Genomic DNA, 26,668 nt, shown 5'->3' with positions numbered 1-26,668 from the left:
CATAAACGCATTTATCCTAGTTTTTGCTTTATTATCACTGTCTTCGTACTCAAGTATAATTTAATTTCAGTTAACTTAGTATGAATCACTGATATGAAGCTGATCATTAACTTCTGGAGATTTAGGTAGAAATAAACAGCTACAAGTAACAACTGAAGAAACAAAAAAGGTCCTGAAAACTGGTCATGAGCCAACAAGGCGGTCTCTAGGTGGCCCAGCAGAGACTCCTCCGGGGGTCAGGCAGGAGGCCTGAGGAACCGGCAACACCTTTAAAGTATGTCCACTTCCAGTTTTAACCCACTCTTTGCTGTATTTCATCCACATTTCAGCCGTTAAGTCCTCAAAACTATAATCAAAGTAGCCAGAGTTCACTGAAAGATATACAACGCCACTAACTCAACAAGCCCAAAACACTGCAACTCACGACTGGCAGTATGCAGGCAACTGTTTAAAGGAACAAAATCCAAAGTACCTCTAAGCACCACCATACTTTACAAAAAGGGACAGAGCAGAGTCTATCAGCTGATAGTCTTCAGGCGCCTCCTGACATCACTCATTTTCCATGGTGTGGTCAGCTGGGGGAGCAGCATCACAGCAGCTGACAGCTGGACAATCTTAACAGAAAAGCCAGCTCTATCCTGTGAAGGTAGTGGGGGAGACGAGGATGACAGCCAAGCCTTTATCATTCATGGCCAGCAACTCACAGCCCCTCCAAGACACTATCACTGCACTGCAGAGCTCCTTCAGTGACAGGCTGCTCCACTTTGCCCGTTCTACCCGAGTATGTGTGCTTTCTCCAGGTACTCTGTCCAAAAACGTGTATGTTAGGCTAAATTATCATTCCAATCTGACCCTAGGAGTGAATGTGAGTGTACATGGTGGTTTATCTCCCATCCCACAAGCCTGAATTGGATTAAGCAGGTATAGAAAATGGACGGATGGACTGACTTTACACACTTGTAAACACGTGTTTGGGTATATAGACACATACAGAATAGTACCCCCTCACCTGGATGACGTCAGGATTTGTAGAGAATGTATTATATTCACATATATATACATTTTCTAAATAATCCCTGTTACTACTGCTACTTATAAATGCTACTCATGAGCAATATCAGTCCTTAAGGTTTACATCCATTCAACCTTGTTGCATTGTTGTATTTTCTATTTATTATTATATTATATTATTGTGTCAATGCTGCTATCTTCCCTGTGCAATATCATTTAATTTTCACTTAAATTATACATTACTACACTATCTATTTATTATACTGTCTGTTTTTGGTGGTTTTTTTTCACTTTACGCATTGATTCTGTCTTCCTCCCACCGACCAAAAACATGCATTTTAGGTTCATTTGTGACTCTAAATTGTTTAAATTGTCCCTAAGAGTGAGTGTGAGCGTGCATGATTATGTGTATCATTTGGCCCTGTGATGGACTGGCTCCCTGTCCAGGTTGTACCCTGCCTCTCGCCCAGTGACAGCTGGGATAGGCTCCAGTCCCTAAAATGGATTAAGCGGGTATAGAAAATGGATGGATGTTTCACCGAGTCCAAGGATAAACGTGGTCACGTCTCACTTTGTACTTGTTCACCGCTGCTGAAGACAATAAAGCATCTTTGAACCTTGAGCGACCTATCCCATCTTACATGTCGCGCTAAAGTCGGCCTCTAGATGGCGCCGTCGGGGCATGACGCGCACTGGCTCCGCCCACCTCCGCACCCTGCTTGACTCTCCTCACAACAACAGCTGGCACCAGTTAAAGATGGCCGCCGCTACCATGGCGGGGCTCGATGCCCACAGAATGGAGGAAAAGAAGTTCGAGTACTTCTCCTCCATCAACTCCATGGCCAAAAAGATCATGCAGGAGCGGGAGAAAATCAAAACCAAGCACGGCTCATCCTGGGAGAAAATGACGCCGCAGGAGCAGGACAACGCCATCGACAACTGGATGATGGATCCACATATCCGAGCCCGATACGCAATGCACAGAGTTGAACGTGAGGAAATGGTCTGTTACCCTCGACTGCTCATTCAGACGGGCCAGAAGATCGTTCACTTCGGCGAAGAGGTGCGTAAACAAGCTTTGAGTCGGTATTTCAAGGCTGTCTGCGTGGATTTTACTGTGAGAATATCCCAGTGTTGTCATGGCTGCAGGGAGCAGCCACGTAGCTGTTAAAATATGTGGCTAAACGTCACAAAGGAGATCTCACACGTAAGAGATAAATGTTTTAATCGTTGTGCCATAGCAACAATAATACGTTTAATTTGTATTCGTCTTTAATTGGGCGCTCTTTGTTCTCCTGGTGTCCTATTTGTGTGGAAACTGCTCTCATGTGAATGTAGACATAAAAATGGACCATTATGACACTGAATCTATGTTTGAACTCTTTTTAGGACATAACCTGGCAAGATGAGCATTCTGCCCCTTTCTCATGGGAAACCAAGGTATAAACCGATCAATCCATTAGTTTGAGACTCTATCTTTTATACAGACATTGCTGTTTTGATTGTTGTATTGAGCACACAGTGTGTTTTTGCTGTTCCTGTAATATCTGCAGTTTAAAGGTGAAAGAAAGGTTGAGGTACTTTTATAAAAGGAGTTCCCATTTTTCAGAGTCAGCTGGAGTTCAGCCTGGCACCAGGCTCTGCAGACCAGGGAATCCCCGCTTCACAGGCCGACTCAAAGGCTGCAAAAGCTCCTCATTCCAACCAGATTGGGAAGAGCACACCAGGAGCCAAGGTGCAGTTTTTAAAGCTGGACTGATGCAGAAATGTGTTCTGATATATTTAACAGGATAAATCTGCACCAATGAGTGCATTTCCTTATCAGTAGGTCTGTGTTATTATGTGATTGTGAAGGTGTCTGCCAGCGAGGGACGAAGGCCTGAAGAGGAGTCGTCCTTCTGGAAGATCAGTGCTGAGAGGTCCAGGCTGGAAGGCGAGCAAGCTGACTTCCAGTCCCTGACCCCCAGTCAGATCAAATTCCTGGAGAAAGGAGAGAAATCCATCCCCTCGTATCTGCGACAGGTAATGGTGTCAGCTCCACTGTAGGAGCATTTTCCAAAGCTTTTCTTTAAAGTCGTCATGTCTGTAACAAATAACAGATGCAAAGAATGAGCCTGGAGTCGTACTGAAAGCTGTGAAAATAATCCATCTTCAGGAATCTGCTGTCGGCTCAAAGGAGCCAGAGGCTGCAGAGATTCACCCTCCAGCTCCCGCCAGGTCCATCAAGCAGAGAGCCCCCAAGCCTCCTGCTCCACACCCCCCCGTCCCCACCGCTGTCAGCGCAGCGCCGGCATCTATCTCCATCGCACAGAGCCCGGCTCCACCCGTCAGCATCCCCTCTTCAGTTGGAGGCTGGGAGAGATCTCAGAGCACGCTGCCATCGGCCGGCAACACCCTGGATGAGATGTTCTCCTCCAACATGATCTCCAAGCCGCCCAAGCCCTCCAAGCCCTCCAAGCCTTCCAACCCCTCCACTAGTGTGGAGAAAGAGAAGGAGGTAGAGTGTTCACCCAACTTAGATGCTAGCCCCACCTTTTCCCAGGTGAGTCCTGAAACATATCAGCTTTCAGAGCGACTTGAGCTCAGTTTCCAAAGCCCCTTTTTCACTGATCAAAAAGCCCACGAACGCTCTCTAACGTCTGGCTTTTGAATGCAGTGGGGAAGTGTTTCAGGTCTGCATCAAAAGACTCTGAGGTAGTCAGGGGTATTTATCGGCTCAGCACAGCAGAGAAAGGAAAACGACACTCGGGTGTATGTGCTAATTATCAGTGAGAGCCACTGATATTAACATTTATCAACAGTAATGTTTCATATGAAGACTCTGAAACTGACATTAGCAACCTGTGGTCAAAAAGAGAAGAGATTGAAGATGTTTCCTGACTGTAAGACAGCTGTCTGGTCAGTCACTGCCTCAGTGTTGGGCTGACATCCACGGTAAAACGGGCTCAGAGAATCAGCATTAGCCCGAATGCCAAACCCTTAAAGTTGGAGTCACAGACTCGAGTTGGTACTTATTTGACCAGAGAATTAAAGGTAAATGCACTGCTACCAGCAGTGGGAAAATGACAGTTTAAACACGCTACTTTTGGTGTGAAAACAACACAAATATAACCTTCACATGGATAGATCTGATAATCTGACATGTTGAATGTCCACGGGACGCCTAAACATGCACATTAAACATTTATATTCTCACCTGTGTTACGACTCCCTGCTCAACACAAACGTGTTCTTGGTTTCTTTTTAATGCCACTTTGTTTGTTGGTCTCCCACACCCTGTTTTTTTAACAGAAGATAAACCTTCTGAAGCAGCAGATTGAATTCAAACACATCCCCATTTCTTCATATGTGGTCATTGTGGATGGCAGAGTGGGTTCCGCTGCCCATGCTTTACACACATTTGTTTTTAACCCCTTTTCAAGTTGAGCCTGATCTGTATTTATTTGCTTTAACGTTTAACTGGTGACTTGGAGATTAGCCTTTAAATTCCAGACAAATGTACGCATCAACTCTCACTGACCTGTGGTTGATTAATTTAGCATTTATGCCTCAGCCGCGGTCCAAGTGGAAACAAACCAAGCCAACATTCTCTGTCTCCGTCTCGGTGTTTAGTCTGAGCCTGTGTTCAATTTATAGCTTTCATATGAGTCCAAACAAGCCAAATCAAAAATGCAAACACACCTGAGTTCATCTGGACTGCATCAAACACAAGAAAGCTGAAGTACCACATCACCGTGTAACGTCCTCTGCCTCTGACAGTTCTGTTTGCCTCTTTCTCGCCTCAGTTCAACACGAGCAGCAACATCCTGAAGACTGGATTTGACTTCTTAGACAACTGGTAAACCACAGCTGAGACCAAGCGCCGCTCGGAATGAGTCATCGTCATCATCGCTTTAAAGAAGGACCACGCTGCCATGACTTCAGACATCCACGTCTAGCTTTAAGAGACGCCGATCCTTAAATGACCACAATATGTTCTTGTAATTATCTTCAGCTGCTTTTTAAGACATTATTTCACCTCCTGTGTTCTGCTGTTTTTTTTTTTCTTCCCCAAATTAGGAAAGTATTATTAGAACACTTTTCTTTTCCTTTTTTTCTTTTCCAAACGCACCCGGTTTGCTTTACATGAATAAGGTTGAAAGTCCACTGGGCTTTTATGTGCCGCCCAGGCAGAAATGTTCCACTCGTGGACGTATTTGTAAATCTGTGCACACATATGCTACATATCCCTGCTGACGTTGTTAACACTTCAACAAACAACTCATGCATGTAAAGCACGTAAAAGCGTAACACTAAAACCAACGTTTAAGTTCCACATTCGCCACAAACGTTTTGTTCCGATCGTTTTATGCATACTTTATATATTCCTATAAATCTTCCACGTTTTAGAGTCTAAGGAGTCCTCCGTGCTCTGCTTTGCTTTGTACAATTACTGCAGACAACTTTCCTGCTGGTTATGGAATTTCTGGTGTATCGTGGAGTTTTGAAAGCTTTTAGTAAATCACGGAATTTTACTGTAAAAATGTATTTCTGAAACCAGACTTTATCAGGTTTAAAAACGGGGGGGGGGGGGCTGTTACAGATGTCCTGTGTGGATTTAGCTCCATGCCAACACTTCCTCACCACTCACTCCCTCCACCACTCACATTTCACCTAAAACTAGCGCTGAGTAGAGCTGGTGTGCTTTGATGAAGGCGATTCTTTGCCCTCAAACGGTGTTTGTTGGTCGGTGGGCAGGCATGTAGTGATCGGTCGTGTTTGTGTCATAGATCTAAAATCCAGTACATGACTGGAGCGCTATTTTACTGAATTTTATATTTATCCACTGATTGTATCTTCTGCTATTTGTGTATATTGCACTCGTGCATTTTGAGGCAACGAATTAGAAGAAAGTAAATAAATTAAGTTTAAACTGTTTCCTGTCTTTTTGTTTTTAAGGATTTTGACCCCATTCATGCTTCATTCTAGCAGCTACAGGGATGTCAAACTCCGGTCCTCGAGGGCCGCTGTCCTGCAGGTTTTAGATGCTTCCCTGCTTCAACACACCCGATTCAGATCAATGCATCATTAGGAGGCTGCTGCAGAACTTAACAATCTTTCGAAGATATCCATTTAATCTGAATCAGGTCCCTCGAGGACTGGAGTTTGACATCCCTGTGCTTGCACATCCACAAAAAAGGCCAAGTTAACAGTCTCTTATGTCCCTCCGCCTAAAGGTAGGTGTAGGAGCCTTTGGATTAAAATTCAATAGTAATTAGTGGTACCTGTGATTTCATCATGAAAGAAGCTGGTGCAAAGAGGTTGATATGTGCATTTTTGGCTCCTACAGATGTGAAACGTGCACATGTGCAGCCATACACATGAATGTGTGTTGAAGGGGCCACAAAGCCCACAAAAATGTCAAGCGACCATAAAGCAAACGATGTGGTGCAGGGCTACAAACCAAAGTCGTGACCTGAGGTATCTGAGCCCTTGTGTGCTCCAGGGCGGTTTCAGGCCCGAGAATGAACGAATGAACACTATCCCGAAGTTAGAATGAAGGTTTCGTGGAGTCTGAACAGACTTAGACCAGCTGGGAATGTAATGTGCAAACTAAACAAATATACGTGTGATGTCTACTTCACATTGTATCTCACACACAAATAAACACAAGCGTTTTCAACTTATCAGCCGTTTATCAGCTCCCCTGGAGTCTCTTAAAGCTTTTTACGACTCTTATGACAAAAAGCAGACAGAGGAATCTCCTTTTCAGTGTGCTCTTTTAAGATACTTTACAATATGACTGAGGCACAGTAAAATGGATAATTTGGGGACTTTGCGCCTGTCACAGTCAGACCATAAACAGTGAACATCTGCACATGTCATTTATCAGTGTTGGTCTTCCAGGTACAGTCGTGTTGCATCATTCCTAACTGAACTAAGGCGCCTCTGTCCTGTCCAGTCCAGTCCAGTCGTCTGCCTGCAGCACCACCCAAAACTTACAGACCATGAATGGCTGCTTTGTGTTCAGAAAATGTTAGGGTGAGAAAAAAAAGGAGAAAATTAGCTAAATGTTTGGCTGAATGAAAATCACTGCCTGGTATTAAACTTAGAACCAAAAAATGAAACAAGACTGTGACTGTACACCAGCGTGTTGCCTTATTTCGAGCAGATTAATGAGGCAGCCTGTCCTAAGAGATGCTTATTATATCTAAAATGAAGCCATATGTCTTCCTAATGAAGCAAATATAAGTGATCTGACAGTGAGAGATAGCACATTAGTGTCCCAGGATGATATTTTTTTCCAACTGGCTCTGCTCACATCAGAGGTGGAATTTTGATTGAGTCATCCAGATGTTTTCTTACTTGTGAGATCCTCCATGATAAGAGTGCAAAAGTATGAGGGGAAAATCAGCTCAGTCCTACTTTGTAGCGACATGGAAAGGTTGGACTACTCATCAAAATGTATGTTACAGTGAACGGATAATCCGGGAGAAATTAAGTTCTATGCAGGATTTATTCATCATTTATTTATTTCCATCTTTTAAAGTTTCAAAACAAAGAAGGAAAAGAGAGAAAGCAAACCGTTGGCATGGTTACTACCTCTTTAAAACCCAGTCTGGCAAGTATCACACAAGAATCAGATAACTAAAAGAGTCTTTGAGTTGTTGTTTTGAAGGTTTTCTACTACTCTACCTGCAAAAGCATCTAAATCTGTGATATTTTTTGTGCTTGCACTCTTTAATTCTATGGTGGTGTTCGGGCTCCACGGTCACCACGGTCAATCTTTCAGCTTGAGGTGGGCTGTTGTGGAGCATCATACATCAGTAAAATCCTTCCTCTTTTCATCTGTAGCTTTTTAACAGCCAAACCATGACTTCATTCATAGTTTGAGTGAAATGTCCCTCGTGCCAGTGGCTGCCCAAAGCGTGACCAATACACCTAAAAAGAGGTGTTCTTTTCCAGAGATTCTGCAAATTCTTGACCTCTGCGTTACCTGTAAACTACCAGTTGTTAATTGTGTTATGAATAGAGAAAAGAGCTACCTAATTTACCTTATTTAAATTTTTGGAGTGCAGCATCGTTGAGGAATCCAAAGCTACAGTTTATGGTTGCACCAAAGTTTGAGGAATATTATCAAAGCTTCAAAATTTGGATTGCTTAGCCTTAACCATGACAAGATAATTAAAGTAGAACTTGGTTACCTTGAAAACATGCTGGATCTGTTTAAGAACCTGAATGCACCTGCCCCTCCCTCTCTGCTGTGCTTTGGCCCCTCCCAACAGAATTGGCTGTAATGCACAACCAAACTAGTAACCATGACGACTGCAGAACTGGCATTGACCGACAGCTTACTCATTCGGGCTCTTTTCACACTGTGTGCAGTGAACTCTAACACATTTCTGGAAGCACTCTGAGTCAGAGGTACTAGATTATGTTTTATGTGTTACTGTCAAAGCAAAGTGTCTTAAAAAATAAGACAAAAATCTTTTAGGCAAGGCAAGTTTATGGTGATTCAAAGTGCTTTACAGAAACATTAAAACAGTTGAAACAAAAAGCATGATTCAAAATTTAAACAAAAAAGAAAGAAATAAGAACAACAGATAAAATCAGAGCAATAAAGATAAGAATAAAATGTAAATGATGATAAAATCAGTAGTTAAAATATGATTACGTTTTGAAACTCAAGCTTATTTGGAGCTTTATTCAAATGCAGCTGAAAATAGATGTCTTCAACCTGGACTTAACACTGGGTGTTTCAGCTTATCTGAGTCTTTCTGGGAGTTTGTTCCAGACATGCTGAGCATAGAAGCTGAATGCAGTTTCTCCATGTCTGGTTCTGACTCTGGGAACTGATAAAAAACGGATCCAGTTGACCTGAGGGAGCTGTGAGGTTCATACTGGGTCAGGAGGTCACTGATCCTCGACCATTCAGAGCTTTATAGACCAGCATCAGCCTAAAGCCTATCCTCTAATGGACAGGCAGCCATCATTACACCCAGATTTATGGCCTGGTTGGTAGTTTTTAGGTGTATATATTGAAGCTCTGTGGTGACCTGTAATCGTTTCTCTTTGACTCCAAAGACAATTACCTCAGTTTGGTTTTTGTTTAGCTGGAGAAAGTTGTGGCACATCCAGTCATTAATCTCCTCAAAGCATTTACCAAGGGCCTGTACAGAGCTTCGGTCTCCTGGTGACATTGTAATATATTTCTGCGTGTCATCTGCATAGCTATGGTAGTTTATTGTGTTGGTTTTTTTTATAATCTGTGCCAGTTGGAGCATGTAGATGTTAAACCAAAGAGGCCCCAGGATGGAACCTTGTGGAACTCCACATGTGATTCTTGTCAGCTCAGATGTAAAGTTACCTATTGAAGTTACCTTTAACCACGTTGTTTTTTCTTGAATGTTGCTCGTGCACCAACTGCAGCTTCTTAAGTGTTTAACTTCAATTAAGCTTTAATTATTGGTGAACTACTGAATTAAATATCACAAGAGACAAAAAGGGAGAATTTCTTACATGAATATAAAACTTTATTTGATTTCAAGGTAATTTCTTGGCTTTCATGAAACGGATTCAAAATCAAAACAAGCATTTTCAGTGGTCACATTATTACTTTTTTTTTCCCCCAGTAAAGTCTAGTTTGAATCCAAACTGAGGTCTGGAAATAGTTTTGGAACCTATCATGTAATTGGAACAGCTGTTTATGTGCAGTCGTCCTGCAGACTCAAACACATCTGACCCTCACAGTCCCAGTTCCTCCCACGTCTCCACATCCCAGAAGACTGCCTGAGCTGGAAATTCTTGTGGCATTTTAACTGGCATACCTCCAGTTACAGCCTCGAACACTCACACACACACACATGTATGCACAGAAGCTTACATAAGGTTCCTCTTTTCTCTTTAAATCATAATTTCCTGAACAGCTTCACAAACCCATATTTCTGTTACCGCTTACTTATTTAATTATCGTAGGATAGCTTTGTAGACAGACCTGATATATATAGCCAAATTAAGTGAGTATATGTGTACATATTTCTGTGTTTATAACTGAATTAATGACCACAGTATACTCATGAGTAAAGGGATGCAGTGTAGTGAGCTGAGTTGATGATTAAAGCCATAAAAAAACAACTAAATCATAAGCTTGTCCTGGACTGAAGAAACCGCAGTTTGACCATTTTTCACATTTAAAGTGACTCGGTGAGATGGTTCAAATATTAAGTGACGCATTGTTCCTTTAAAAAATGAAAATATAGGTTTGAAAGTAATACAATTATCTCTACTGTACAATCACACATGATCTGGTACGATCAGGTGCTTAAAGATGTGCTTAAAGGAGCTCTACGTGTTCATACAACTATCTGCATGATGGAAAGGACTTTAACCACTTCCTACGTACAAAGTTGGGATAATGTTTAATGTGTGAAGCAGGTTATCTCCTGTCAGGTTCTTGTTGACAAACAGTCTGTTATCAACCACTTCCACCACGATTCTCACCTTGGGGGATCAATTCTACTTCTCTACAGCTACTGAGTATTCATCTCAGGAGATAAAGTTCAATTAGAATTTATCCATCTAAACATCTTAAAACACATTTGAAAGCTAAAAAAAGGTAAGTAGATCTTCATTTGGTGTTGTTTTCTAACACTAGAAAACTATTAGAACCAATAAAGTTACTTATAGGTTAGATATGGTAAAGCCAAAACAGTGAATGCATTAATTATATAAAACTATCCATCCATCCAGTCCATGACAAGTCAATTTAATTCTTGAACCCTGTGTTTAAATGGGAATACCATATCAGATGATCGATGAGCCAGCACAACCAACAGTCATCTGAGCTGAAAACCTCCTTGGCATGAACAAAAACAATGTGGCAATTTCTAGAGAAATTCTGCTGTATTTATAGCACTGAGATAATTATCTTCTACCCACAGACTCATGATTAAGGTAGAAGTCAACCACAATGAGCTAACAGGATTCTGCCTATTAGCTCATCTGGGTTGCCAAGCCTCTGAACACTGAGAGTCATGTTGTCATGTATTTCTGTAAATCCACTGGCAGTCATGGTGCAATCCAAACAGTCCTTTTTGCCATCCATCCATTTTCTGCCACTAATCTGGGATCTGGAAGTGGGGAAACAAGTTAGCGCTCCAGGGAATTATTGAGAGGTTTGCAAGTGAGCCAAGAGATATAATCTCTTCAATGAGTGCTGGGTCTGCCTAAAAGCCTCCTTGCAAAAGGAGATGTATGTAACAGCCCCCGTGGGAGGCATCTGGAAGATGACCATCACCTCAACTATTTCCTTTCACAATGGTGGTTTAGCGACTCATTTGACTCATGCGCCTCACCCTATCCCTGAGAGTCAGTCCAGTCATCCTTAGGAGAAGGCTCAATTTTGCTACACATGTTCAAGATCTCATTCTTCCAGTCACTATCCACAGCCATACCTACCAATGGCTGGTAAACCAACAGCTCAGCGGAAGCTGTCCCAGTCTACCTGTCAATCTCCCACTTCGTTCTACCCCCAACCCCCTGAACAAACCCCCCGAGATATTTTAACTCTGACACTTGAGGCAGCGACTCACTCCCAACCTGAAGTGGGCAATCCACCCTTTACCAACTTAGGACCATGGCGTTAGACTTAAAGGCACAAATTCTCCTCATGTTTACCTCCACTCGATGAAACAAACCAAATAAATCAAGGACATATTCTCAAAGATGCAATCCTAATCCTAAACAAACTGAACTAAAAACTCTCCACCATTTTAAACTGCCTAGAAATTCTGTCCACAAACATTATAACAGAATCAGTGACAAAAGGGCAGAGTGTCCAGAAGCCAGTTTTACTACCAGCAACGTGAACCAAGCTCTCACTTTAGTTGTACAGGGACCAAAAGTCCTGTGTCAAAGAGTCTGATACCCCTTGTTATGGACCAATCTTGTCCCTCTTGGTGTCCGAACAACTGGTTTTTTGAATGCAACAAGAACGACTTTAATTGGTATTCAGTCCCTTGTCAAATGTCTCTTCTGTAATTGTGGGTAATTATCAGCTCTGGTACAGCACGGCACAACAGTGATGGCAACATAACAACCGAGTGTACAACTTAACTATCTACGAGGGAGCTGCACTCTGGGCTGCAAAAGTGGGCACAGCTCACTTTTTTTTTCTTACTTCTTTTACATACAAACAAACTAATTTATATCCCTATTTGGTGATTTTTGCACAACTTGAACTATCACAGAAACTCTAATTTCTTAGTTTTTCAGAGCTCATGGTAGCAGATGTATTCTGATTAGCGTGATTTCACAAAACTGACAAAGTTCTGGTGTTTAAAAAGTCATATTAGAAACGTGTTCATGCAGTCAGACTCTGCAGGAAGGACATGAGATCATTAACTCTTGTTGCATAGAGTTTCTACTACTTTAATTGATATTGCACACGGGTGTCCTCTGTTAAACTGTACGTCCAAATGTCTTAAACAAACAGACAAAACTTCCTAAATTAAGATTTTTTTAGCCTCTGACAGACAGTCATGTATAATGGAAAAGTTTTTCTTTGGCTTAAATGAAACCCTTAAAATAGCCTCAAAATGACATCATTCAAAAGCTTTGACAAGGGCCGTTTTTTTTCCCCCTCGCTGGCAGTTCGGATTTTGGAGACAAATGGTTTCCACAGGACAGAGACCTGTGTAAATCCACACTGTGTACACAAAGACTGGAAATGGGAGGTGGGAGCAAAAACAAAGGTCTTTCCTGTTGTTTAGAAGACACAGAGAGGAGAGACAGCAGGGAGACAGCAGGGATGTTTGGATTTTTTCTGCGTGATACCTGAGTTTTCGCCTCTTCCTTTTTTTCTGAAAGGGGTGTGCGCACAGCCTCCCATTCACACACTGTATCTAATGGGAGATTCCTGCTGCTTTCCTGCTGCTGCTCCAGTAGGGAAAGATTGAAAGAGAGGAGTGCAGCACGACTCAGAGGTGCAGAGGGAGTTTTTGCTGCTGAAGGAAAAGCAGAGTTACAAGGAAGCAGAAAATGGGACCGGCTGCCACCTCACTTACACTCTTTTTCTTATGTTTTCTGGGTATAAATCTTCCTGCCAGGACGGCCGACGCTGCACCAACCCAGGTCAGAGCTTTCTGTACTGCTGCTGTTTAAAAAAATGTAATCCATCATGCCTGTCTGTTTGGGTAAGACACTGAACCATTCAAATCTGCTCTAAAAAACATGCCAAAAGTGTGCAGACAGTATAAATGAGGACCAGTAAGTGAGGAGGAGATGGGTCTCAGGTAAACATGGTAATGACATGCTAAGAAGTAATTATGTGTGCAGAGAAGCAGGTTTTTCATTCACAGGTTTTTCATTCACTGGCCACAGAGAAACATGCTCATATGTATGAATAAAGGTGCTGCTGATTAACTATGGTTTCAGATTCAGATGGATAAATACCATATTTAACATTGTCACTCAGGCCAAGACTTTAAGTTCAACTTTTCAAGAGTAAAAACCCATTAAGCTGAAGGTTTAAGTCCTCTGTTCTCTTAAAAAAAAGACTCCTTGTGAGTGTTTCTTCTATCCATAGTAAAGACCCTTTGAAAACCCACTATGCAAATTTTGAGGACTACCTGAATGTTGTATCAAACCCTGTAATCATCTTATTTGGAACATCTGAAGCGTCCTTGGATGTGTTCCAGGTTTCAGCTGCTCGAGCCAAGACGCTTCAGACCCGAGAGTGATAGAAACGGTGATATCACGGGGATCTTTCTGTGTGTGTGTTTCTGTTTGCATGGGTTTAACAGGCATCTGTGCCAGAGGTGAAAAAGGCAAGAGGAGATGTTCCAGATATTCTTCCAGAACCAGAATCAGAGCCAACCAGCCCAATATCAGACTTTGAAAACTCATACAACTACGTCTGTGAGCAATTTCATTCACATTTATAGCCTTGTTTAGGTTCAGTATATACTGTATTGTACAAAAAGTCTTCAGCTAACCCCCATTTTTTTATATATTGCCAGGAAAATGGAAATTGGTGCAGTGGTTTGTAGTAACCGAGCTTTAAAGTGAATATCTGGTCTGAGCTCCTTTATTCTCCAACACAGCCTGAACCCTCTGAGACGAGCTTTCTGTCATTTCTTTAAGGAGTCTTCAGGAATAGTTCTCCAGGCTTCTTGAAGGACATCCCAAAGCTCTTCTTTGGATGTGGGCTGCCTTTTGTTCCGTTCTCTGTCAGATGATCCCACACTGCTTCAATAATGTTGAGGTCCGGGCTCTGGGGAGGATTCATCCCTCCATAAGACCTGTTGCCACTGATTTTCAGTCCACTTCTTGTGTCATTTGGCACAGCTCAGCCTTTTCTCCCTGTTCCCCTTCCTTAAGAATGGCTTCTTGACAGCCACCCTTCCATGGAGACCATTTCTGATGAGGCTTGGGCCAACAGTAGATGGATCAGCTGAAGGTCCAGATGCATCTCTCAGGTCCTGTCAGGTCACAGCTGGATTTTTTCCTCTTTCTTAAGGACATCACTTTCAGATCCTGTTCATCTGCTGTAGATAGTTTTTTAGGCCTGACACTTCTTCTTTTGTCCTCCACTTGTCCAGTTTCCTCAAATGTTTTAAGGACACACTGCACACCCTGCTGAGATATGCCAAGTTTTCAGCTAATAGCTCTTTGGGAATCACCTTGTTGCTGCAGAAATCCTATTTTCTGTCTGTCAAACTGTGTTTTCTTTGCTGTTTTTCATAGATGCAACTAAAGAAATAGGAACAAATGATGCGTCTTAGTGACAGAGTGCCTAAAGATACTATTTAAAATGAATTCTTTGCTAAATTCATGCACTGAGTTAGGTTCCTTTTTATGCCTGAATGATTCAGAGATCACTGTTACATTCAGGTACAACAACTGGACTGAAAATAAGTGAAAAAGCAGCCAATGTCCAAAGCAAATATTGAAAGACCTTCAGAAAACCTGGAGAACTATTGAACAAATAGAACAAGACCACTTTAAAAGATTACAAGACATGAGGGGTGGATCAAGACTTTTTCACAATACTGTAAATATCACGATCTTAAAGGTTTATACCTCCATTTTACAGTACTTTACAGTAACGTTTCTTATTTCATGCAACACATCTGTATCCTGTTAACTTATTCTTGCTCTCCTTTTCCATTCCCTCTTTCTCATACTCTGTATTCTTCTATTTCTGTGCCTAAGTGTCCAGACTAACTGGTATGGACCAGGCCATCCACAAGCTCAATGTTGGTCACTACACCCTGGATGTTAAGGTCAGCCAGTTGATGGACAGTCTTTCCAAGATGGATGGTAACCTCTTCTCATCCTTTATCACATGCCTTTTTTTATTATTCATTTTCACCAATGCATCCTTCCATTGTTTCTCATTGCTAAAATGGCAGCTAAAGTCGGGGAGCTGGAGGACAACATCCGTGAGGTCTATCAACACAGCAAGGACAACCGTAAGGAGATTGGAAGACTGGAAGGTAAAAATGAGTCCTTTCATGCATCCCACGTATCGTAGGGTTGCCTTTTAAAATGACAAAGATCAGTGAACATTCAACATTCAAAAGTTGAAGCCGTCGACATGTAAGCAGCCATGTAGCAAAGCAAATCCAAATGTCATGAACGTAAACCACAGATACATAAAAAGATGAAGTTCTCACTGTAATCATACCTCTACTGAAGTCTCGGTGCCCCAAAATGATTTATTGGATGTAATTTCTCCACTTTGCATTTAATTTGCATGTTCACAGACTCAAAGAGGCGGGAGGAAAAGGTAATCAGGTACATGAGGCAACATGTAGCAGCTAGTACATCAGAGTTCTGTTTGATGCAAATAAAATGCTTGTATCGAAGAGGTGCGGTGGAATTTTACAGCGACGCACCTTTAATGCTCCAGAGAGCTTTACAAATAAAATACTGCATGAAGGACAAACTCAGATGGGACACGTGGTTTCGTGATACTTCATATCTAAAGAAATGACAACATTGCTAGGATGTTGGCTTTTAGAGGCATGAAAACAGAGACCGCTCTTGGTATTGGGTTGCCATAATAAAACAGAGACTGAACTCAACTCTGCTGGTACCCTCTGCTATGTGGCATGTTTCAGCGGGTCTCTGCCCAAAGTTTGTTGTCAAGTGCAATACTGTGTTTTGATTCGGTTTATTGACTTTAATCAGTTCAGTTTCCAGCAGCACAGACGGCTGTTTTCAAGGGAAAGCTCTAATAAACACACTGGAAATGATCCATTTGGCATCAACAGGTTGGTGAATACCTCGGAGCATTTAGCAGCTCAGGAGTTGGAGATCAGAACAGTGCTAAAAAGACACCAAGGTCTTAAAAACTGGTCTTAAAAGGTCCAGTTTGTAGCACACAGTGACATCTTGTGGCATAAATAGTGCATTGCAGACAAACGAGTACTGCCCCTCCAAGTGTTTTAAGAGAAACAGCAGTCACAAAACCACAAAAGCTCTGGGGCACCATAGTTGGAAAACTTTGAGGTAAAGATATGGCAAAAAAGAGTTTTCCAACCACACTTACACATAATGTCTGAAGCACCGAGCGTCCAGCTGTCTGAATAAAATTTCTTTAGATACTTTGTCCAACAAGCTCTTTTTTTATATATAAATCTATAATATTGTGAGATATAGTATAAAGAATCGCTTCATTATCAAAGTTGTTAATTAAAAAAGTAAAGAAAAGGCCACAAAAGTGAAATATGTTGCTTATCTTCCTCATTTTTACTACTTACATGAATCCCAGTCAGTGAAACTGTATGAAATGAATCCAGCATCACTTTGAAAGTTGCACCCAGAAGAAATTATGGGACGTAATTATCCCCTTTAATTTCATGAAGGATGGCTCTGTGTTTCTAAAGATAATTAATGAGGCCCTGAAGCTCCTTTTCACAGTATAAATTTAGATAGTTTTTACCATGGCGACCGCTCAGATACTTCTGGTTCATTCAACTCAGTTAGGAGGCTCTGAACCCCAGGACTGGAGCCGATGCTGGATTTGTACCTTTTGGGCTACTGTAGAAACCTGAGGGTTATATATTGGAACTTAAATGAAGGTTTTGAAGTCGCTACAGATTTATATATATCCCTTACACACCAGATTCTGGCTGAACAATGACAAAATGGCTCTTTTTTTGCGTCACAGATTGTATCTTAGAGTTTGTGCGTTCCTATAGAAAAATATTTGAAATATAAACTATTCAGGACTTGCCCCTCACACGGAGGCTTATACTCTCTTTGCATCCAGTAAAATGCTCGTTTCAAATTTCAGAAAATCTGTAAATATGCTGTTTTCAGTTAATTTGACAGCGACAGTTCAGCAAAGGATGAGACTTTCTATTTTTTTGCATTGCTACTTCAGGTCGAGCAGGTAAAACTTCTCCTCATCCAAATGTGCAAAAAGTCCACGAGTGTCTTGTTTTCTCTGCTTCAAAGGCTGCCAGAAAGGACTCAGGATGGGCTACAAATGTTACCTGGTGTACAACAGCCAACAGGACTATGCCGGAGCATCCAGAAAGTGCCTGGAACGTGGAGGCCGCATGGCGATGCCCCGCGACCGCCGGGAGCAGGAGGCCCTTGCCGACTACGTCAAAGCCTTCTTCCACCCAGGAAACTGGCCGGTCTGGCTGGGCATCAACGACCTGCACTCTGAGGGCCTGTATCTCTTCGACGATGGGACGCGGGTCTCGTACTTTCAGTGGCGTAAACACTTCCTGTCCAGTCAGCCTGATGGAGGGAAGCGGGAGAACTGCGTGGCGATGTCGTCCGACGACGGCGACTGGTGGGACCACTACTGCGATCGGACCATGAACTATGTCTGCGAGTTCGATGACAGGGTGGCTCTTTAAAATGGACTCTCTGCTAAAATGCCACTACTGTAAACACCCGCTGTTGATTTTTAGAAATAAAATGAAATTCTATTTAATAATAATCAATAAAATTACATTTTATTTTCCTGTAAAAAGATGCTCAACATACCTGGAAGGTGAGTCCGTCTCCACGGGGCAGCTTTTAATATACGCTATCATTTCATTTCAATGCAGAATCAGTTTATTTCCAACTTCACAGACAAATTCCAGACTCAAATTTCCATATTTCTGGGCCCATTTTTGGAGGTCAGAGAACTAAATCCCAACTTCCAACATGTGTTCCATTGTGGCTTTCAAGGTAAGACTGTAATTCTGGATCCTGTTGCCCTCACAAATCAATGCACTGCCTTTGTGCTCAAGCTTCAATGCAAAGAGAAAAGTTACTTCTCTGCCCAAAGAGCAGCTAAATTGAATTGTGTCACCTGTGGTTAGTTCACCTCCACACACTGAAAATATAGCATCACATCATGTTGGTTTGCACATTCAGTTTCTTCAATAAACAAGAGTTTTTAAAGCAGTTACACTATAAATTGATATTTTCACGCTACTGCTCCTAATAATAACTGCAGGACGCTTCAGTTAAAGACCTACATGCAATTTGTCAGTGTTATAAATATCATTCTGTCCACACAGCTGCAGTAATGTGACTGTCAGCCAGTCGGGACTGTGTTGTGACTTCATTCATGGAATTCTAAATATTTGTTTCCAAAAAAGGGGGGAAAGCTGGAAAGCTGGAGCAGAATCAGCACATACCGAACCTCTTTTAGATATACATCAGTATGATTTTGGGCTTAAAAAGAAGTGCGCAGGGCCTGTCGGATACTTTCTTGGATCATGTGTGTGTGAAGAGGAGACCAACACCGTCTGAGCTGTAGTTTCACTTCTGAATCTTCTTTCAAGCCACTAAAAAGACCCTTTACTGTGCAAAGAATGCACCACTTACTGAATCATACAGTAAATAAAACAACAACATTGTGCAGCACCTAAAAGGCTGAGAAGAAAGGTTTATTTGTAAATCAACACAGGATGACTTTGATATTAATCTGCTCACAGTTCATTATAAAAGATGTGCTTAGTTTAGTTATTAATATAAAAAGATTGGATCTGTATCTGTCTTTTATACTGTAGAAATCTATCATAGTTGTTTACCTACAGTATCTACTCTTCATTAAAGCACCTAAAGCACTTCTAAAGAAGGTAAACTAGCTAAGGAATCATGTTATCTTTTCAGTTAAAGCACAAATATCTGTTGCTTTTTCGTAAATCTCAGCACTGACACGACAGAGAAGAACGGACATCTTTTCTTCACCCTTCAGCATCGGTCACGCCTCTTCATGACGTCATGAGAGCGAGACGTGACGTCATAGACGTGAATCAAAGAGTCGCTCCTCCTCCGTGGTGTCAGTGGTGTTTGAAACCTTCGTGCCGGATTTGTTTCACAGCTTCTGCTCCATGTGTGGATGTTTCATCGAAGCGGTGGTGGTGCCACCTGCAGGGCCCGCAGCCTGCAGGATGTCCGTCACGCTCGGTCTGTCCAGAGGGATTTTAGACGGGTGACAAAGAAGCACCTTCCCCGCGTCGTCCAACAAAAAGTCTCCTCCCATCTGGAAAAACGTCAGTGCACAATAAAGCTGCATTAACTGCATTTAGCACCGTGTGAAATGTAATTAGTCTCTTTTAATTCGCTGTGAAAGTGTCTCTTTGTCATTGGCCTAATTCATGGGTTTGACAGGGTGCAACACAAACTGGGGCATGTGTTTCACATCTCGCAGAGGCACAGATTAAATCTCAAAGGGCGGTTTCTGCACCATCTGTATTGCAGTGATAACATTATGCTCTCAGTGTGGCCCAAATACATTCGGTCCTCAGGTTCCATTCTTACTTCTCTAACTCAGAATAATTGGCAACTTCAAAGCCAAGAGGAAGGATTCAGCGCTAAAATGTTTATTCCATGATATATTCAGAGCACCTTTCAGTGACCTTGGTGGGGAAAAATATCGCACACACACATTACTGAGACCTGAGAGTGAATTATCAAGTTGGAACCACGGCTATTATCGTGTGGTCACACTATCCAACATGAAACTGCCAGGAGGCTGTAAATTCTGCTTTTGCAGTGAATAAAAGGTCATTATAAAGTAAGCCTACAAGCTTATAAACATGTTTGTGAGCTAAAGGTGTGATTTAACATCTATAGAGCCCCCAAATACTCTCTGTTTAGCCTTTGAGTTTGATGCTTTGAGTGACAAACATCTTTTTTTTGCATTATTCCCACTTATCAGTCATTTCTCATGAATCCAGCTGCAGCCAGTGGTGTCCCAGGTCCTTTTAGTCTCTGAATAATGAAGTCAACAACTTGCTCAATGTCCATATTGCTTGAGTTTTAAGATTAAAATTAAATTAAATTAAATTCATCCATGCCTCCCTCAGTTTGGGGAGTTTAATAAAACCTCTCTTTAGTTACGATGTTCCACACAAAACCATTTCATGGCCACAGCTTAATTAACTCAATCCCATGAATTAGTCATTAGCAATAATACTTTCCCCATTAATGACACCAGAGGGCCTCCGTAGTTAAACAGTTTGTTTTAACAGAATGAAAAAAAAGAAAAACTACTGATTTAAAGCTAAATTATGCAGAATTATCTAAAGAAAAAGAATAAAACTACTTCTATTCTCTAAACTGTTCCAGTTTAAAGAGTCTCCATGACTCAGCACTGCCTCTCTATATAAGCTACACTTTATGTCATAATAAGCCATCTCTGCTGTGTTATGTTATATTGATGCAGCAAACTGTTTCACTATTTGATTTATATTTGTTTATTCCTTAGCATTTTCTTAGTAATGATGAATCAGTTGGCAATGCATTGATCTTCTCTTACACTATGCATCCATCTCTGCATCATCTTAACTTTTCAGATAACTCACAGGAATATCAAGACAGTGGATAAAAAGAAAGACGAATCCCCAAGTACAACCAGTTCATCATCAGTTAGATAACCAAACGGAGTTAGGAGAAACAAATGAGGTGTTTCAGGAGCAGTGTTTTCTCTGGGAGGGAAATATTCCCATTGATTTGGACTTTTAAATGCACTCAGAGATATATACCACCCTGAGGGGAAAGGAAACATACATCAACATGACCTCCTTTAGGGGGAATGATGTGTTCAGAACTCGCTTCTGTCGCCCTGCAGACTGTTGCTGGTTTAAACTATACTCAAGACATGCTTTTAAGTTCATGTGTTGCATATTTTGGCAAAGCCTGGAACCTTGGAATACCTGAAATTATGCCAGCAATAATGTACAGAATGATTATGAAAAAAGGAGAGGTATCGAGGTTCCCCGTGTAGTTAAATCCCACCCTGAATTATTGTCTTTGCTTTTTATAACGGCCTCAGGCCAACACATCAGCCCGTCGGCTGTGTTTTTGCCATTAAATCCATCTGTACCTGGTAGATGTCTTCCAGCAGGCGAGGAGGGATATCAGGGAAGTCTCTGTTTGCAGCTACGAACTCTGAGTACTGCAGCAGGCAGCCGAACTTCATCACCTTGGTGTAGGACGAGCCGAGGCCAAAACTCCTGTAGATCTGCACCACAGAAAAAGATACAATTTCTGCTCCATTTGCAGCCGAAACTCATCTTTGCAGGTTTCTACAGTCGGCAGCCCACACTCGGGAAAAATCTGATCCTTTGCGCACAGATGTGGAGACGTCATGAGTGCTGGCTGCCTCTGTGGCATGTGGAAAACATGTTTGTGTTGGTTGCTTCCACCTCACAGATGCCAACATCTGGAGCTCGACTTTTCTGAATGATTGACTTTGTTTTATGACACCTCATCAAACAGCTGTTAAATCATCTGCTTCACAGCCATTTCCACTTTCCATGCCTTTTAATCCACCTGCCCACCAGAAATGACTCTTTAAAGTCTAAAAATGAGCTGACTGAGACTAAATCGCACATCCTGACCTTTCGCTGTGGATCCAGCAGCATTTCAAAGGTACATCCGGTCTGCTCCAACCACAGCTGAGCTCCCTCCGTACCGCCGAAGGAAACCACGACGACCCGCACCGACCGAGCCTTCAGGAGAGTCTGCAGATCAACGACAGAAAACCAAGCGCTGGGTTACAAACCTGCCTCACAACTCTCTGTTACTTCCATTCAAGATTCATCTTTCCACATGTTTGTCCTACTCAGCGTAACTGATTTCTGTCGAAGTAAATTTATTGCGGTTGAAAGGCCGAGTAAGGTCACTTTGGAAAAAATGTTGGAACTATTTGCAACCGCATGATTGAGAAAGATTGTTCAACATTTTGGGAATCTTCACTCTTTCATAGCATGACTCTAACAAATAAAAAAATATCAAATGATTCATTTATCCTCCAACTATCACTTCTAATTTATGAATTCCTGTTGACTATTTCCTCAGATGTTTCCCAGTTAATGCTTTTTACCAGCTGCTGGTCGTCTTTTCAACAAATCTGTCGTGTTTTTATGGTTTCTCCTGCAGGTCTGAGGTAAATCACAGTCGAGCTCTAATAAACAGACGTTTCACCACAGCGCGAGTGTCTTATCTAATCAAATGTTTTTCAGTTTAGTCTCATGGTTTCAAGCTGATCTTAGGACAGCAACAGAAGAAAGGAAGCAGTTCTTTTGTCATAGAAACAGATTAAAAAGTTGGACATGAATTTAAAAAGGAAAGTTGATGCTAAATACTCCAAATGGACAACTACAGTTTCTACACTCGGTTGAGGCGTGTTTTCACAGAAGAGTGGATGCAAAAAAACTCCCCAACTGTTGCTGGTCTGAGACGGCAACATTAAACTCACACAACTGACTGAAGTCTTTGCAGATATAATATCCCAACTATTCACAGAGATGAAAGTAATTCCAGAAAAAGATGAGAGGCAGATTTTTCCCTTCCCTCCTCATGGTTTGTTTCTGCTTCTGCTGAATTAAAGCCACTGGTGACGTAGCTTAGATCACAGTATGCAGCCTCGTTGGTTGACTTTAAACCTGCCTGTGGAAACATTTTTTATCTGTTTTTTGTTGCTTTCTCAAAAGGTCATTTCAGATTTGGTGAACGTAAACCCAGCTCACCATAACAGAGCAGTGTTTCCCAACCCTGGTCCTCAGGGCACACCGCCCTGCACGTTTTCCATGTTTCCAAACGAATGGGTCGTTCTCAGCCTTCTGCAGCACTTAAAAAACTGACCCAATCATTTGAATCAGGCGTGCTGCAGCAGGGAAACATGGAAAACATGCAGGGTGGTGTGCCTTGAGGACCCGGGTTGGGAAACACCGACGTAGAGGGTGCACTGACCTGATTGGCTTCCAGCTCGGCCACGTGGTCTCGTCACGGCAGTCATCCAAAATGTCTGATAAGAACCAGCAGCAGCTTCTGACCCTGACCCATGAAGTCACTGAGAGTCACACTCCTTTAAAACACAACACGTCCTGATTTAATGCAACACCGAACGTGCAGCAGGGTCTGCACTGAATATCAGCTACAGGAAGCTTTAAAATGAACACAAAAACACAAGGATACAGCAAATAAATAAAACCTGCTTACTTTCCACTGCGCCCGTCAGTGAGCACAGAGTCAGGGCTCAGGTCGTCTGCTGCCTTTCCTCCTGACAGCTGCTCATCGGTGCTCTGCAGACGCTTGTCCACACTCTGCAGGAAGGAGTCCCACTCACTCTGCAAACACACAACCCCGATACTAAAACAGGACTTTATCCAGCTGCTTGCTTATAATCTAAGGTTTAAACTCATAATGAAACAAATAGTTAATAAGAAATAGTTTTAAAGCTTGAAGTTGAGCTCACAGTAATCTTGTTTCTGTTTCTGTTTATGTATTTAGCAGACGCTTTTATCCAAAGCGACTTATAAATGAAGATATAACAGCAATATAAAAAGCTAACAATAAACTAGGAAGGAAGAATCTTAGCTGAGCAGTTAATTCAGAAAGAAATCAGTAAAGGTGGAAATGATAAATTCAAATTAAAAGGTTAACTTCACAATGTTTTATTTTGGTAAATTCTGTTCTTTTTTCATTATTTCCTGTCTCTGTCACACCTGGCTTCTGTTACCCGTCACTCTCACCTGTTTTCATGCCCATCGTCACTCCCTCTGTGTACAAATATTCCTGGTTATCAGTTAGTCGTTGTCAGATCATTTCTTGTGGAATCTTTTCATGCTTCTGAGTTATTTTTTAGTTAGATTTATTTATTAAAGAATCTTATCTAAGACCATCTGCCAGCTTTGCTTCGCTGTTCTCCTTCCTGCATTTGGTTTGACTTGTATGTTTCATACTAGCTGTCATTCATTATCTCACAAATTTAATGCTTAAATTAAACCGATGTAAGTCGAACCTGATGACTACACAGCAGGTAATAGATGGGTGAATTATCTATAGCTACACTGAAGAAAGGATTAATCAGTTATCTTAATTCCCAAGCAAAAAATGTCTTAAAATGTGCAGAATTTAGAGGTATTAAAGTCAAATTATTAAGATTTGTGAAGATTTGTGGCTAAACTATAAAACTGTGATGTCAGCTTTAAAACAAGAAACATACGGACCTCCAGCTGCAGAAGCTCCTCCACCTGCTGTCTCACGGCTGCATGGCTGCAAACACACAGATGTTATGTGATGGAGAGCTGCCAACAGTGACACTGGTGAACAAGCAAGTGCTGTACTTTGGTCCATGTCTTTGGACAAGCAGGTATTTGACCCTATTTCAGAGGATTTGTTCATATGATTTGACTCATTTTTAGTGACTAAAAGAACAAAATCAGTCACTTTAAAAAAGCAGGTACAAATGAAGCTAAATGCAGGTGTTAAAGATGAGATATCAACGGTTAAAACCTTCTTAGTAAATAGGAAATAGAACTAATAAAATCAATAATCTGCTGTTGTTGCAGCTATGGAAGCATGTAACATCATAACACCAAGATTCTTTCTCTCATTTATACTTACTGGTAAGATTTCTGCCAAACGGCCTCTGCTTCACTCTTCTTCTTCACTCCAAGGCTGCTCAAAAACAGCAGATTACTCAAATCAAACTTCAGCCAAAGTAAATTAGACTATAATGTGTGTTTTAGTAAACCCCGACCTTCTGTAGAGGTCTGCTCCGGCTGTGATCAGGCCAAATAAGGTGGTGATTTTATGAGGGACAAAAGTCTCCAGGGAGGCTGTGGGAGAACAAAGTACCATTGTTAGTGATCAGGCTAATCCATGCAATGTCGTGATGCTGGCAATAAGCATGACAGGGATTACATCACACCACCATTGAACCAACTGGGCCCTTTAATCCAGGGGCCTGATCACACGGATCTGCTCAGAAAGCATGCTTTGAGTCAAAGTTATGAAACATTCAAATGGAGAACAGCAGCTCGCCTGTTTTCCTTATGTCAAATGCACAGTAAGAGCCGTGATGTACCAATAAAAATCAACATTTTAGCTGAAACATGAAAACAGAGAGTGCTTATTTCTCCCATCAGTAGGCGGAATTACTCAGTAGACCAAACCACATTCAGAAAAAGTGAAATTCATTTTTCAAGTCACCATTTTTTACAAGAAAACACTTTAAAAGCTTTTTCCCAGGCTCAGTCCTACCTGCTGCTTCCTGTTTGGCATTCTGCAGCAGAACTTTGCCCAAGTTCACCAACAGAGTGAGACCACTTGTCAGAGTCTCCACATCCTCGGCCATGACCACCTGCTCTCTGACAGTCGGTCTGACAGTCGGCTGGTGGGGAACAGTCAGCGTGTGCACCAAACCAGGCCATGTGACAGAGTCACGTGGCGCCGTCAGGTGGCGTTATTGCAGCACCTGGTGGTGAACTTCAAGACCTGCAAGAGAAGCAAGTTTCAGTAAAACAAATATGGTTCTTAGCGGATATTAAAGTTAGTTAAATACAACCTCAGATGAGCAATACATGACGGATTGCACTGTCTGATTTTTTATTTAAAAAAAATAAGAGAAACTAACTCCACTTTTACTGCTTCCACAGGAATAAAGAGGTTAAGAAGCAGACAAGAGCCGCTGATCAAATACGATCATCACTAAGTGTGAGCATCTCTATAAAATGTCTGCAGCATTCAGGTGTGTGTTAACATGATGCCAAGGAGGAAAGACATCAGTAATGATCTTAGAGAAGCAGCTGCTGCTGCCCATCAATCTGGGAAGGGTTAGAAGGCCTTTTCCAAACTATCTGGAGTCCATCATTCTACAGAGAAAAAGATTATTCACAAGTGGAAAACATTCAGGACAGCTGTCAATCTTCCCAGGAGTGGACGTCCCAGCAAGTTCACCCCAAGGTGAAAAAGCCCAGAGCTACATCTCAGACTCTACAGGCCTCAGTTAGCATGTGAAAGGTTAAAGGTCATGACAGCACAGTTAGAAAAAGACTGAACAAGGATGGCTTCTTTGGAAGGGCTGCAGGAGAAAGCCTCTTCTCTCTAAAAAGAACATGGCAGCACAGCTTAGGGTTGCAAAGCTGCATCTGAACAAAGCTCAAGACTTCTGGAACAATGTCCTTTGGACAGACCAGAGCAAAGTGGAGATGTTTGGTCATAATGCACAGCAGCACGTTTGGAGGAAACCAAACACAGCATATCAGCACAAACACCTCATACCAGCTGTCAAGCACGGTGGTGGAGGGCTGATGATCTGGGCTGGTTCTGCAGCCACAGGACCTGGGCACCTTGCAGTCATTGAGTCCACCATGAACTCCTCTGGATACCAAAGTATTCTAGAGTCAAATGTGAGGCCATCTGT

The 26,668-nt window shown here is 41.9% G+C and overlaps 3 protein-coding genes across 4 annotated transcripts; 2 read left to right on the top strand and 1 right to left on the bottom strand.

Annotated features, from left to right (window-relative positions):
* Positions 1-1,743: 1,743 nt before the first annotated feature.
* cunh1orf198 (chromosome unknown C1orf198 homolog) lies at positions 1,744-5,928 on the top strand. Of its 2 annotated transcripts, none has more exons than XM_072362263.1 (6): positions 1,744-2,074; positions 2,401-2,451; positions 2,621-2,746; positions 2,866-3,033; positions 3,167-3,508; positions 4,797-5,928. In XM_072362263.1, the coding sequence occupies exons 1-6, from the start codon at positions 1,769-1,771 to the stop codon at positions 4,851-4,853; spliced, it is 1,050 nt and encodes a 349-aa protein (XP_072218364.1). In that variant the 5' UTR covers positions 1,744-1,768; the 3' UTR covers positions 4,854-5,928. The 2 variants fall into 2 exon arrangements, with proteins under 2 accessions (XP_072218364.1, XP_072218363.1); XM_072362262.1 differs by having other exon boundaries at positions 3,167-3,553.
* Positions 5,929-12,777: 6,849 nt separating this feature from the next.
* On the top strand, positions 12,778-17,889 carry clec11a (C-type lectin domain containing 11A). The gene is made up of 5 exons (XM_072362142.1): positions 12,778-13,122; positions 13,794-13,908; positions 15,205-15,312; positions 15,405-15,488; positions 17,458-17,889. Exons 1-5 carry the CDS (start codon positions 13,030-13,032, stop codon positions 17,868-17,870), a joined length of 813 nt encoding a protein of 270 aa, XP_072218243.1. The 5' UTR covers positions 12,778-13,029; the 3' UTR covers positions 17,871-17,889.
* Positions 17,890-18,881: 992 nt separating this feature from the next.
* selenol (selenoprotein L) lies at positions 18,882-25,644 on the bottom strand. The gene is made up of 9 exons (XM_072362141.1): positions 25,507-25,644; positions 25,004-25,082; positions 24,868-24,921; positions 24,471-24,516; positions 23,461-23,588; positions 23,212-23,326; positions 21,858-21,980; positions 21,341-21,478; positions 18,882-19,495 (listed from the first exon to the last, which is right to left on the bottom strand). The coding sequence occupies exons 1-9, from the start codon at positions 25,598-25,600 to the stop codon at positions 19,328-19,330; spliced, it is 945 nt and encodes a 314-aa protein (XP_072218242.1). The 5' UTR covers positions 25,601-25,644; the 3' UTR covers positions 18,882-19,327.
* Between the last annotated feature and the right edge of the window lie 1,024 nt (positions 25,645-26,668).

Source organism: Leuresthes tenuis, unplaced genomic scaffold, assembly GCF_036924035.1.
Source record: "Leuresthes tenuis unplaced genomic scaffold, fLeuTen1.0.hap1 SCAF_13, whole genome shotgun sequence".
Classification (NCBI taxonomy): Eukaryota; Metazoa; Chordata; class Actinopteri; order Atheriniformes; family Atherinopsidae; genus Leuresthes; species Leuresthes tenuis.
The sequence above is the reverse complement of the archived record's forward strand: the minus strand, read 5'-3'. Positions and strand labels throughout refer to the sequence as shown.

Coding starts and splice junctions, on each gene's coding strand:
- cunh1orf198 (XM_072362262.1), top strand. CDS start 1,769: ATGGCCGCCGCTACCATGGCGGGGCTCGATGCCCACAGAATGGAGGAA. Junction 2,452..2,620: donor CTTTCTCATGGGAAACCAAG/GTATAAACCGAT, acceptor CCCATTTTTCAG/AGTCAGCTGGAGTTCAGCCT. Junction 3,554..4,796: donor CTAGCCCCACCTTTTCCCAG/GTGAGTCCTGAA, acceptor TTCTCGCCTCAG/TTCAACACGAGCAGCAACAT.
- clec11a (XM_072362142.1), top strand. CDS start 13,030: ATGGGACCGGCTGCCACCTCACTTACACTCTTTTTCTTATGTTTTCTG. Junction 13,123..13,793: donor CCGACGCTGCACCAACCCAG/GTCAGAGCTTTC, acceptor TGGGTTTAACAG/GCATCTGTGCCAGAGGTGAA. Junction 15,489..17,457: donor GGAGATTGGAAGACTGGAAG/GTAAAAATGAGT, acceptor TCTGCTTCAAAG/GCTGCCAGAAAGGACTCAGG.